This window comes from Pelodiscus sinensis, chromosome 4, assembly GCF_052426305.1.
Source record: "Pelodiscus sinensis isolate ZL-2025 chromosome 4, ASM5242630v1, whole genome shotgun sequence".
NCBI classification, from domain to species: Eukaryota; Metazoa; Chordata; order Testudines; family Trionychidae; genus Pelodiscus; species Pelodiscus sinensis.
The window spans coordinates 99,474,460-99,486,939 of record NC_143055.1 but is presented as its reverse complement, the minus strand read 5'-3'; the positions used below and the strand labels follow the sequence as shown (position 1 = coordinate 99,486,939).

The 12,480-nt window shown below is 41.9% G+C and overlaps 1 protein-coding gene across 1 annotated transcript; it reads left to right on the top strand.

Annotated features, from left to right (window-relative positions):
* The first annotated feature begins 1,874 nt into the window (after positions 1-1,874).
* On the top strand, positions 1,875-10,977 carry EXOSC9 (exosome component 9). Its single transcript, XM_075929825.2, has 12 exons — positions 1,875-2,034; positions 2,176-2,270; positions 3,090-3,209; positions 3,335-3,437; positions 4,424-4,561; positions 5,013-5,095; positions 5,339-5,471; positions 6,235-6,323; positions 7,478-7,624; positions 8,260-8,447; positions 9,553-9,631; positions 10,719-10,977. Exons 1-12 carry the CDS (start codon positions 1,969-1,971, stop codon positions 10,801-10,803), a joined length of 1,326 nt encoding a protein of 441 aa, XP_075785940.1. The 5' UTR covers positions 1,875-1,968; the 3' UTR covers positions 10,804-10,977.
* The last annotated feature ends 1,503 nt before the right edge of the window (positions 10,978-12,480 follow it).

The following is a 12,480-nucleotide window of genomic DNA, read 5'->3' as shown; positions in this document are numbered from 1 at the left end:
ACCCAAGCTGCTCTGCCCCAGGCGTCCCCAAGTCAGCTGCTGCTGAAACTGACCAGCGCTGACTACAGGAAGCCCGAGGCAGAGTTGCTCTGCCCCGGCTTCCTGGAATCAGCCGCTGATCAGTTTCAGCAGCAGCTGACTTGGGGACGCCTGGGGTTCTTAAGTTGAATCTGTATGTAAGAACTGGCGTCCAGATTCAGCCTGTTGAAACTGATCAGCGGCCGATTCCAGGAAGCCCGGGGCAGAGCAACTCTGCTTCGGGCTTCCTGTAGTCAGCTGCTGGTCAGTTTCAGCAGCGGCTGAATCTGGATGCCAGTTCCGACTTACATACAGATTCAACTTAAGAACAAACCTACAGTCCCTATCTTGTACGTAACCCGGGGACTGCCTGTAGTTATTCTGAAATAGCTTATTTCAAAATAGCACATCAACACTGCAGGGAAGTCTCAAAATTAGTCCAAGGCAGGCTTCCCTAATGTAGATGTGTTATCTCAATTTAGAGTCTCAGGAAGAATAATTTAGAATGGCCCTAGCGAGGGGCTATTTCGAAATAGCACAAGTGGAATGTCTACCACATGCCTTATTTCAAAACAGCTATTTTGGAATAGGCGTTATTCTTCTTAGAATGAGGTTTACAAAAGTTGAATTAAGCTGTCCATTATTTCAAAATTATTTCGAAATAATAGAATAGCTGCTTAGCTACTCAGTTATTTCTGAATAACAGCCATTCTTCCAAAATAACTTTGCTGTGTTGACACACCCAGTGTTCTATATTGTTACTTAGCTCCAATTTACCTCAACTATCTAACCTCCCCCAAAATAAAATAAAAAACTTAAATAACAACAAATGCTCCTGCAACACCTTAGAGACTAACCAAAACAAAACAAAAAAATGTGGATGATATGCTTTCTCACCCATTACCAAGACAGTTTCCCCAATTATCACCTGTAATACCATTAACTCACAAACATCCCACTCTCCCTACCTTTAATATCAGCAATTCACAGACACTTACCTTCCTTCCTCCCCCTTCCCACCCCCCCGCATCCCCCTTCTGTTCTGCAATGTGATTTGTCCTTTTCATATTTGTTCATTTTTTTTAATTGTATCCTTTGGTATATATGGTTGTGACTACTTTCTTCCACTATTTGATCTGAGGAAGTGGGTCTGGCCCACGAAAGCTCATCACCTAATAAACCATCTTGTTAGTCTTTAAAGTGCTACATTGTCCTGGATGATATGAGTTTTCATGGGCACAACCTACTTCTTCAGATGGCATCTGAAGAAGTGGGTTATGTCTAGGAACGCTCATGATAGGATCTCTATTTTTGGTTAATCTCTAAGGTGCGACAGGGCTATTCCTTGTTTTACCCTTTTTCAAAAAAACAAAAAAGCAGCCATGTCCTAACACTTCAAAGACTAACAAAGCAGTTTATTAGGGGATGAGCGTCGTGGGGCAGACCCGCTTCTTCAGACCATATTCTGACAGTGAGTATTGTTTAGGTACAGATTGCACAGCTACCCCGAGCCTGCCACTGTGGCAGGAAGCAGCGGCGATGCTGCTAGGCAGCATCCCCCTGCCTACACAACGGGGCAGCGTGTTGCGAGACCGGCCGGCGGGGTGAAGGTGGAATGTTCGCGGGCGCACCTGGCTGGGCCGGACACATTTGTCCGCGCGTCCCACGTCACAGACGCCCCTCCCCCCAGCTGTGCAGACTGTGGAGACTCAGCAGACTCAGCCTCCGGCCGCTGACGTAGAATACCGGCGCTGTGGCCCCAGATGCGCCCGGGCGGCGGTGACGTCACCACGGCTAGCGAAAGGAGCGATGACGCTCTCCTAATGCCGAGCCTCGCCCCCTCCTTTCCGCGCCTGCGCACGGCTGTCCGCCTGTCCCGTCGCCTCTTGATGACGTGCGGGAGGCGCGCGCGCGGAGAAGCGGGCCCGGAGACCGCCAAGCCTCGCCAGCATGAAGGAGACGCCGCTGTCCAACTGCGAGCGGCGCTTCCTGCTGCGCGCCATCGAGGAGAGGAAGGTACGAGAGCGAAATCCCCCCCCCCACTCGGCGGCGGCGCCGCCACCGGCCAAGCCCCCCCCCCCTTCCCTCCCATGGGCGCTCGGGGCCCGATGCTGCGCCCGCCCCGCGCAGCTGGTGACTCTGCTCTCGGCTCCGCAGCGCTTGGACGGGCGGCAGAGCTACGACTACAGGAACGTGCGCGTCTCCTTCGGCGCCGACTACGGCTGCTGTGTCGTGGAGCTGGGCAGGACCAGGTACCGCGGGGAAACCCCGCCCCGTGCGCCCGGCGCAGGGCTCCCATGACGCTCGCGCACGCGGTGCGGGGCCGCCACAGCCTGGGGGAGGCGACAGCGATGAATGGGGGGGGGGGGGGGGGGAGAGGAGAACAAATTGAGATCGGTCTCCCTGGTGGTGTCCGAAGCTACCGCGTCGGAAGCGGCAGATGAGCCAGTCACGTGCATGTAGACCTGACCTTGGCTAGTAGCAACTCATTAATCCCTCCGGCCCGACATCTCGAATTAAGCAAATTTGCAGCACCTGTGCGAAGTAGGTGGTAGCTCTATGGTATAGACTGGAGGAGCTGAAGTAATCATAAGCGATGTTTCCCTTAATCTTTTCCCATCCATGTGTGGAATAAATTATGTTATGCACACTGAGGCATGTTTGAATGAGCACCACCGGTAGGAGGAAAAAACTAGTTGTAGGCATTCTTCCAATCAGCCAGAAGGCCTTTAAATCTCTCCTGAGCAAGCCACACAAGCACACAGCTTACACTGGACACAAGTAAATTGTTGGCACTCACACAGCAGTAGAATTGATAATAAAGCCGAGGAATTTGAGTGTCCAGTGTGTGCTCTTCACATCTAGCTCTTGCTTGTTCCCTATTAGAGACTAGCATTTTAGCTGTATGGCCAAGGCTTACATAAGCAGTAATAAATTGGAGCCATGCAGTAAAATTCAGGTGCAAGTTGTTTCAATATTAAATTTAATTAAATATTATTTTTGTTATCTATACTAAAGTATTTTGTTATCTATACTAAAGGGTTTGTGTGGGGGGCGGGGTTCTTTTGCAGAGTCCTTGGACAAGTTTCATGTGAACTTGTTTCTCCAAAGCTAAATCGAGCTACAGAGGGTATACTTTTCTTCAATCTTGAGCTCTCTCCAATGGCTTCACCATCTTTTGAGCCTGGCAGGTATGTGCCCTTTCCATAGTGACAACAGACAAGGATGGCATAAGGAAAGCTATTCAGTGTCATATTTATCAGGATTATTATAACTCACAACTGATATGTAACCAATCTCTTGTTTGTTTTTCTAGGCAATCTGAGCTTTTGGTGAAACTGAATCGACTATTAGAAAGATGCCTCAGAAACTCAAAATGTATAGACACTGAATCTCTCTGTGTTGTTGCTGGTGTAAAGGTGTGAAAAACACTAATAAAATCAAAAGATCTTTAATACTAGAGGACTAATATATTGCATGTAGCGGTCAATCTGTCTTTGAGGACCAAAAATTCTGATTTTATTTTAAAAGACTATGGTTTCAGCTGTGCAAACATAGATATGTGTCTAACTTTAAAGATTGTACATAGTAGATTAAAAGTCAGTGGGACTGTTGGGATATGTAAAAATGAATAGGGATCGGGGTGTGGGGGGGTAGATACAATAGTGATAGGGGTTCTAGCCAGAGCAGGCATTTTGGCTTTTTGTGTATATTTTTTTCCCTTTTGTCCTTGAAACCTAGGGAGATAGTTGCACTGAATACCGTTTTCTTTGTTTTGTCTTTACACTTGCTCTGTAAAAATACTTGAAGGGTCAGAGCACTTCCCCCCTCCCTGTAAGCTGCTAATTAAGACAGTATGTAATGCTAATTTAATTAAAAACCAGTAAACAACAAACAGAGGTGGGCATAATTGTATTCATCACCTGCTTATTAATATTCATTGTATGGAAGTTAACTTTGCTAAATAAGAGTTTATAAAAAGTAGTAATAAATGTGAGAATTAACATACCAAAATAGATAAATGAGTGTAACTGGTGCCAAATCATTGCCACTTGGAACATTTTGTTGGGGGTCCAAAGTAAACATGCGTAAGCAATACAAAGGTCCCTTTAACCCATCCGCTCCTGGGTCACCTATTTTCTCTAACAGGTACTATATACATGCTAAAGCTAATTACTTGCATGAAATCATATTTCAATTTTAATTTATCGCAATCAGTATTGAAAGTAGATACTATTTCTCTTCAGATATGTTTTATCCTAATTTTTTGATGATCAAGAAATAAATTTATACTTCCATTCAACATGAATAGTAAAAAGTTATTTTGAAAAGGTGTTGGAAAATCAATACAAGTTACCAGTCATACAACAGTTTCATGAAGTGTCACCTATTTTTTATAACTTAGGTGTGGCAAATTCGTGTGGACCTGCATTTGTTGAATCACGATGGAAACATTATTGATGCTGCAAGTATAGCAGCAATAGTGGCTTTATGTCACTTCCGTAGACCAGATGTATCTGTGCAAGGAGAGGAAGTAACGTTGGTGAGTAGGATAAAAGGAAAGCAGTGGTATTGTTGAAGTTAAAACATCATTCATGATAGCTTCTGTATATAAAATGGATCTTTGTCAATAAAGACAAATTAAATCTTAGGGGAAGAGCTACTTAAAACAGTTCTTGGTTTTCAGTTTGAGAGATCATAACTATTTAAACATTAAATAAGGAAGACAATTTTATAGCACTCTTTTGTATTTCTCAATCAAACTGGAAACGCTCCATTGGCTCTATGGTGGATGCAGTATAGTTACCTACATAGGTAATATTTTGGAAAACATTTTAAAAAGAGCAAGAATCAAGTTTTGATGAATTTTTAGGACTAAGCTTTTTTTTACTCTATCTTTTTAGAATGCCTAATTTCTTTAGTACTACCTTTTAAACTTATACAGTATATGGAATTAAATAAGTAACAAATTGCCACCATGATTATATTTTTAGTATACCCCTGAAGAACGTGATCCTGTCCCTTTGAGCATCCATCACATGCCTATCTGTGTCAGTTTTGCATTCTTCCAGCAAGGGTAAGTTTCTATTATGGTACTGACTTCAGATCATCTACCAGTTTCTGCAGAATTGGAATAAATATGTAAAGTTTCCATAAATAGCAGTGCCAACAAAATGCACACTTCTGAAACTAGTCTCCATGGGTATACTCATCCTCAAAACTGAGAAACTTGTTTCAGTGTAATTTGTCTTCTGCTCTTAAAGTTTCGGGCAAGCAGGTTAGCCTTAATTTACTGTGTCCTGTTCAATGATCATTTCAGGACCTATTTGTTGGTTGACCCCAGTGAACGAGAAGAACGTGTAATGGATGGCCTCCTAGTCATTGCCATGAATAAACATCGTGAGATTTGTACTATCCAGTCCAGTGGCGGGATTATGCTGTTAAAAGAGCAGGTAAATGGCAGTTTTTTGACTAATTGCTTTCTCTGATACAAACTTCTTAATATATTGTAATATTTATATTGAAGCACTTAGTATTTTGGTGTGGTAAAGCAAAGGTATCTCTAATTCCATTGGCAACTGGATATGAAACATAAACATTAAAGTACTTTGGAGGGATGGTCTGTATCTCCAAATATTTACTGTCATACTCTGTACTTCTTGAATGGAGTTTACAGTAGTTGACAGAACAATCCATTAGCGTCTCTAAGTGATATTTTTAAAAGATTTTCTAAAAATGAGCTTTATTTTTTTACTATAACAAATAAATTAAAGGTGCCAGGCTCCAATACTTGTCAGTTGGTATTTGTGTTGCAATTAGTCTTGAAATGTTTAACCCTGTAAACTTTTTTTTTCTTATGGCTAATAATATTGGAAATCTTTTGCATTCTTAAGATGATACATAGCTTCATTTGTAACTACTAATAAATTGGATAGTTTGAATATAGACCAGCATATACAATATATACTATACTGACAGACTGCACTCAAGTTAAACACAATACTAACTAAACATAAAGCATTCTGTTTCCTCTATCAAACAAGTTGTAAGCTATAAAGGTTTGTGAGGAACCTTCTATTTGAACTTTCTGATTGAGACATCATTCAATGGGCATTAGTATCTAGCACTACAAAAAATAGTACATGTTTTCACTTTAAGTACAAAGTTACATTTATTTTAATTGCATGATAATAAACTGTTGTTCACTACAAACAGGTTCTGAGATGCAGTAAAATAACTGGTGTTAAAGTAGCAGAGATCACAGAACTAATTCAAAAGGCCTTGGAGAATGACCGGAAAGTTAGGTGAGGTTGTTAAAATGCAACATGTTGGAAGTTAATACTAACCTTTTGTGGGGTTAGGTTATTCATGTACTGTTTTTCCTGCTTTGAGGGGGTCAGTGAAGGAGAAGCTGTACAGCTAATTGATTTTCAGTAAATGGTGAACTAATACAGGTTTAACCTCTCTCAACTATAACTCCCTGGTCTGGTGGACCATGGATGTTGCTGGACTAGAGAGACATGGTGGAGGACCAGAGGCAAGAACACTGTGGAGACTGGGAACCCAGCTAGGGTAGCTGCACGGAGGCTAGCAGCTGGGAGCCCTGCTGTGGAAGTCTGGCTGAGCTGGTGGCAGGGTGGCCAGAATGCCAGCAGTCTGCTGTGGTGGGGCCAGGAACCCTGGTGGCAGGACCACAGTGCTGCTCTGGTAGAGCTGGCTGGGTTGAGAACCCCAATGGCTGAGCAGCAATCTGCTGCAGAGGGAAAAAGGGAGCGGGTAGGCATCTTGGCAGTGGGACTGCAGGCTGGCTGGGCTGGTGCTGCTGCGGCAGGGCTGGTGGGGCCAGGAGCCCCAGCAGCAGGATTGTGGGCTGCCCTGGGAGGGCAGCAAGGCTGGTTACATGTGGGAAGCCTGCCAGGAGGCCAGGCCAGGAGTACAGTCAGGCATTGGGCGGCGGGGCGGGGCGCAGAAATGACCTCCCCTGGTCCAGCAAAATACCTTCAGGTCCTGAGGGTACTGGACCAGGGAGATCCAACCCATAGTTTGATTAGACTCAACTAATAGTTCTATTTTCTGGAAAGAGATGATTGTATTGACAGCCTCAAACCAATAGTATTCTGTGTGGGATTCAAAATAACTACCTTGGGGGAGAGAGAACCTTGAGAGGAGAGAATAAAACTGGAAAAATAAAAGCTTAATTATCTAAATATGTCATAAACAAAACAGTGACATTCAGAAAAATGCTATTTTTGGATAACTAAGGGAAACTTGGGCCTTCTCAGTTCAATACCATCTCTGTTCAGAAACAAATTTGCTGTAATTGTTCCATTTCACAGTTTAATCAGCTAACCTATTTTTTTAGTGTAGTTGTAAATCACATCTCTTTATATAGCTACTCTTTAATTTGATTTTTAAAATATGAAATGGCTTGAAATATAATTTTGTGTTTAATATATAGGAAAGAAGGTGGAAAGTTTGGCTTTGCAGAGTCTATACCAAATCAAAAGATTTCAGCCTTTAAAATGGAAAGAGCTCCTGTTGATACTGATGATGTGGAAGAGCAAGCTGAAGAAATCATCACCAAGGCTGATCCTCCTTTAGATGTGTATCTTTTCTACTGTGAGCAGACAGTGGTATTTCACTGTTAAAGTTTTTGAATCACAAGTACCTCTTGAGTTTTCTGGCTTTTATGCTACGTTATGATGATCTGGATTTTGTTTTATTTATAAAATTATGTATCTGGATAGAAGAATTCATAGAAAAGCATGTTGATTAGCAGAGTGTAAATTATCTCCTTTTTCCATTACTCCCCTAATGCCTCTGAATCTTTCAAGTGCAACTTCATGTGAAGTTAATTTCTATTTCACAGATACAGAAGAAGGGTATCACTCAGCATCAATGTGATCCCCTTCGAGGGGATATTACTTTCGCAGCACAGGCAGCAAAAGAGGAACCCAGCTAGCCTCTTCATGGCAATTTGGGCTATGAAGGTGATCAGTTCTCATTCATTATGCATAGATTAGGCATTTTTACTTTGTTCAGCCATTCACAAGACCAGAGTTGCCATTTAGCTCAAATGAATTTCCTATATCACATGCTCAGTTCAGCCCTTGGAACTCACCAATATACATAAATAATCTGGTATTTAAATTTGCCAAATAATTTCTCTTCCAACATGCTGTACAGTGAGAATACAAATAAGAATTCTGGTAATTCCTGGATTTTACTTAACTAGCTCAGTTTTGCCGAACCAATACTGCGGCTGCCTGGGACAGCCCAAATTGGAGAGGGGATAGAGAATTCCTGGGGCGATCTTGAAGAATCTGAGAGGGAGGAGGAAGAAGAAAGTAACAGTGATGATGTTACTGCCTCAGAAGATCAGAAAATGGAAGTGGAAGAGATAAATGTCGTGAGTGAAACTAAGAAGGGTTAGTATTTGCTTTAAATGGAATGTTACTGAAAATACTTTGCATGTATTTATTCTGGTTTTTGAGAGTATCTTAGCTCTTTGGCAGTAAGAAAGGGAAAACATCAGCATTATGCCTTAAATCTGCCGAACTAAATATCCAGCCTCAGAACGACTTGACAGCAGGAGGGAGTGGCATTGCAGAGGAAAGGGAAATGCCATACTTCGGATCAGTGGGTAACAAAGAAAGGTAGTTTTAGGGAAAAGACCTGCACTTTATTTTGTGCCTGTTTCCATTATGTCAAGGTCTAATCAAAGCAAAATACTAAACAAACCAATGAAAACATTCTTGGTGCTCTGTCCTATAGTTACTACAGTAAACTTCCAATAATCCAGCACCTTTAGGACCCAAGGGGTGCCGGTTTATCAGATATGCCGGACTATTGGAAGGGGGGGGGGGCTATGAGGGGTCTGGGGTGGGGGGAGGGATGCCACCTCAGACCCTCCTTCCCATAGTCTGGCTCTGCCCCAGGCATCCCTGATTCAGCTGCTGCTGGTCAGTTTCAGCAGCGGCTGAAATCAAGGACACCTGGGGCCGAGCAGCTAGGGTGCTGCCGTGTTGGTCCCGCAGTGCTGAGGAGCCAACTCGGCAGCACCCCAGCTGCTCTGCCCCAGGAGTCCCCAAGTCAGTCGCTACTGAAACTGATCAGTGGCTGATGCTGGTCAGTTTCAGCAGCGGCTGAATTGGGGAAGCTGGGTGCAGAGCAGCTCCAATTGTTTGGCAGCTGGAGCACTTCCGGGTTCCTGATGGTGCCGGACCATCAGGAGTGACAGAGCATTGGATGCTGGACCAATGGACTTTTACTGTATTTAGAAATGTGGCAGAGGCGGCAGGATCCTAAATCAAACTTTGCCACACTATAAGTGTGTTCTGTTTAGAATACCTAAGTAAAGTATCAGTTTTAAAATTATTATACTCAAAGGGTGATTGCAGTGAGCTGCACACTAGTTACAAAAATGTCACCCTGCTTTTAAAACTTCTCTAGGCATATGGTAATATTTCATACAGATTTCTGAGAGTGTAATATAATGCTTTGGTAATATAACAGTTTTCTCTTGTTTGTAAGATGATCCAATTGTACTCTCTGACAGTGAAGAGGAGGGAGTTGTCATTCTGGAACCAGAGAAGACATCAAAGAAAACACGGTAATTACAAAGGTGTAGTTTAAAGGGGAAGAAATCTTTAAAACTGCATAGTGTTATTGAGACAAGGAATGTCCTCAAGTGTAGTATATTTCCTTGTGCCTACGCTTGTCAAGAATACATTCCTCCTAGTACATCGGTTCCCAAACTGGGGTGTGTGAAGAAATTCCAGGAGGGGGGTGCAAGGCAGCCCAGCCCCATTATGTTTTGCTGCCCCGATTAGCTTCTCCCCCTCCCCCCCCCCACAAGATTTGCTGTTGGTGGGGGGGGGTGCATGAGGGTTTTTCAAAAATCAAAACGGGGGCATGATCCTGAAAAGTTTGGGAACCACTGTCCTAATACAAGTACTCAGATAATTAAGTCCCTAGTTTGTCCTGGATTATGTTGGAGAGTCTTTGGGCAGTGTATTTATTTGTATTATGGTAGTGCATGTGAGCCCTTATGAGCGAGAACCCCATTACTCTAGCACAAACCAAATAAAAAGACATTTGCCCTGAATCAGCAGATCCAATCTATCTCCCTGTCCCCTTGTGCATAGAGGGTACAATGAAAGCAGCCAGGGTTTGGGCTGATCGGTACTTCAAAGCAGTGCCCATGGAAGTGCCCCTACTGGTGAAATTTAGAGGATATTTGGGTGCTCTGACTTATCCCACTGTAGCAAAAAGGAGGATTACAACTACCTACTCTACTGCACAGGGGTGCTGCACTAGATTCTGCCTAGTGAATAGGATATAGTCCATATTTCCTAACTCTACCCACTAATGTAATAGGAGCCTGTGTTGTTTACACTTTAGGTTTATTCCCTTCTTTACCTTAATAGTTTCATGGATCTGATAGTAGGCTACCTTTTCAGAAGACTGACTAGTTTTGTTAAATGTGAACTTGTGACATTGAAGCTATTTTCAATTTGGATGGGTGTTTCTTTAAACCCTGTTACAATTAAAACAGGATAGCATTGTGGTAGCTTGGTCATGTATAGAGCTGAGATCTTAAACCTGTAAGGTGGGATGGTAGTTAAGGAACATAAGTCTAGCCCCTCAGTGATTTATTAACCTGCCTCATTTTAGGTTAAAATATTGTTTCTTCACAGAACTCACACCAATGCCAAACAGGAAAATTCCTCAAGTAAGAAAGCATTTAACAAAAAAAGAAAAAAGAAGAGAGCTACACGTTAGTTGTCATGTTTGTCAATTGTATAGATATTGAAATGAGATACTGTATATTAAGGTACTGAATGTATTTTTGTAGATCAATTTTGCTTTTCCTTCACCCATTTCTGAAATTCAGGGGGTTGTGTATATTTTATATAATGTATATTTCAATAAATGAAACATTTAGAAGTGTCAGCATTTAAGTAGAAAAACAATGAAAGTAAACTTGAATTGTTGCATGTATTACTGAATTATAGTACATTTGTAAGTACTACTAATTCCATCAATTAAAGTTAAAAAGCTTTGAGAAACTACTCTAAGTATTAAGGGTCTGGAGTGGCAGAGTTTGATTCCTATTAAATCTACACATAGGCTTTATCCCCTAGTTTATATAAATAGAATTACTGGAAGAATATGCCTGCTGGAGCTAAAAGTGCAGTGTCTAGTTCATTAAGAACATGATTTAAACAACTAAAAAAAAAAGACAGCCCATAGTATTTGCTAATATTTTATTAAACTACTATCAGTTTAACCATGTTTTGTAAAAAATTAAATACTACCGTCTGAAGAAACCTATCCTATAACACCCAGGACAAAAGTAGGAAGTATAGGAAAGGATCTGTACTGTAACAGAAGACAAAACTAATCTCAACTGCTTTGCTAGATAGCATAAAAAGAGGGTGAAATAGACATGGAAATACATACAAGAATAGAAATACAGCAAAAATGAGACTTCAATTTTGCTCCAATAACTTTAAAACGTAGGTAAAAAGCAGTTCTCTCCTCTCCTCCCCGCCCCATATCTCAATGAACCATTTTTTTAAAAAGGAAAAACCTGCAATGGGGTTCTAGTTCTGGGCAAAACTCACTTGTTTGTACAATATGCTTGTGCTTCAGGAAAAGGTTTAGCTTACTGGTGCAGCTTTGTGAATTCTAGCTTAATTAAGGGACAGGAAATGTGGAAATTATTGGGCTTTAAAGGAGAAGGGGGAAGAAAGATGCAGTGAACAAAGCTGTGCTTTCCAACCACACAGGCTCCAAATCAAGTTTTACAAGAGGATTAGAATATCTATTCACCTAAGCAGAGTTGTCACAACAATAACACTGAAATGGAGGGGAACAGAGCAGTTCAGTTGCCATTAAAAACAGTATAATAGGAAGCATGCACTCATGTTTGTCTTTTTAAAGGCTACATTTATTCTACCCCTAATGTGCAAAAAATTAGAGGGGGACTGCTTACCTATATATGCATATATTGTATAAAAATCTAGCCTCTTTAAAGAGGTATAATTTTTCAATCCAAGAGTGAAAATGGTAGTATGTCTTACAGAAGAATGTTAAGAAAACCAAGGCATTAGTTCAGTCACACAAGAACCCTGACCCACTCTCTGCAAGCATGTTTGAGCTTTTCAAAAACAGCACATGAAAGTGAAGACTGGTGATCATAGTCATTAAGATGCATGCTGCTGGAACATCATAGCATGTACCAACTCCCACCACTGAAAAGAATGACTTTTCCAAGCTGATATAGTTTGAATCTGTTAAAACCCCCCTTTCCATAGATTCAAGAGAAGCATGGACAAGCCTGGTGCCAATCATAGCACCAAGCTTTCCCTCCACTCCTAGTACTTATTTACCTATACTACTCTTCATGCTCCCCCCTTAACCTGGTGGTTTAGGGAAGCCTTAGAGCAGGTACCT

Bases quoted from the DNA above. Each gene is read 5' to 3' on its own strand.
- EXOSC9 (XM_075929825.2), top strand. From the start codon at position 1,969: ATGAAGGAGACGCCGCTGTCCAACTGCGAGCGGCGCTTCCTGCTGCGC. The intron at 3,210-3,334 runs GTATGTGCCCTT...TTGTTTTTCTAG, and splicing joins CCATCTTTTGAGCCTGGCAG to GCAATCTGAGCTTTTGGTGA. The intron at 5,472-6,234 runs GTAAATGGCAGT...CACTACAAACAG, and splicing joins TTATGCTGTTAAAAGAGCAG to GTTCTGAGATGCAGTAAAAT.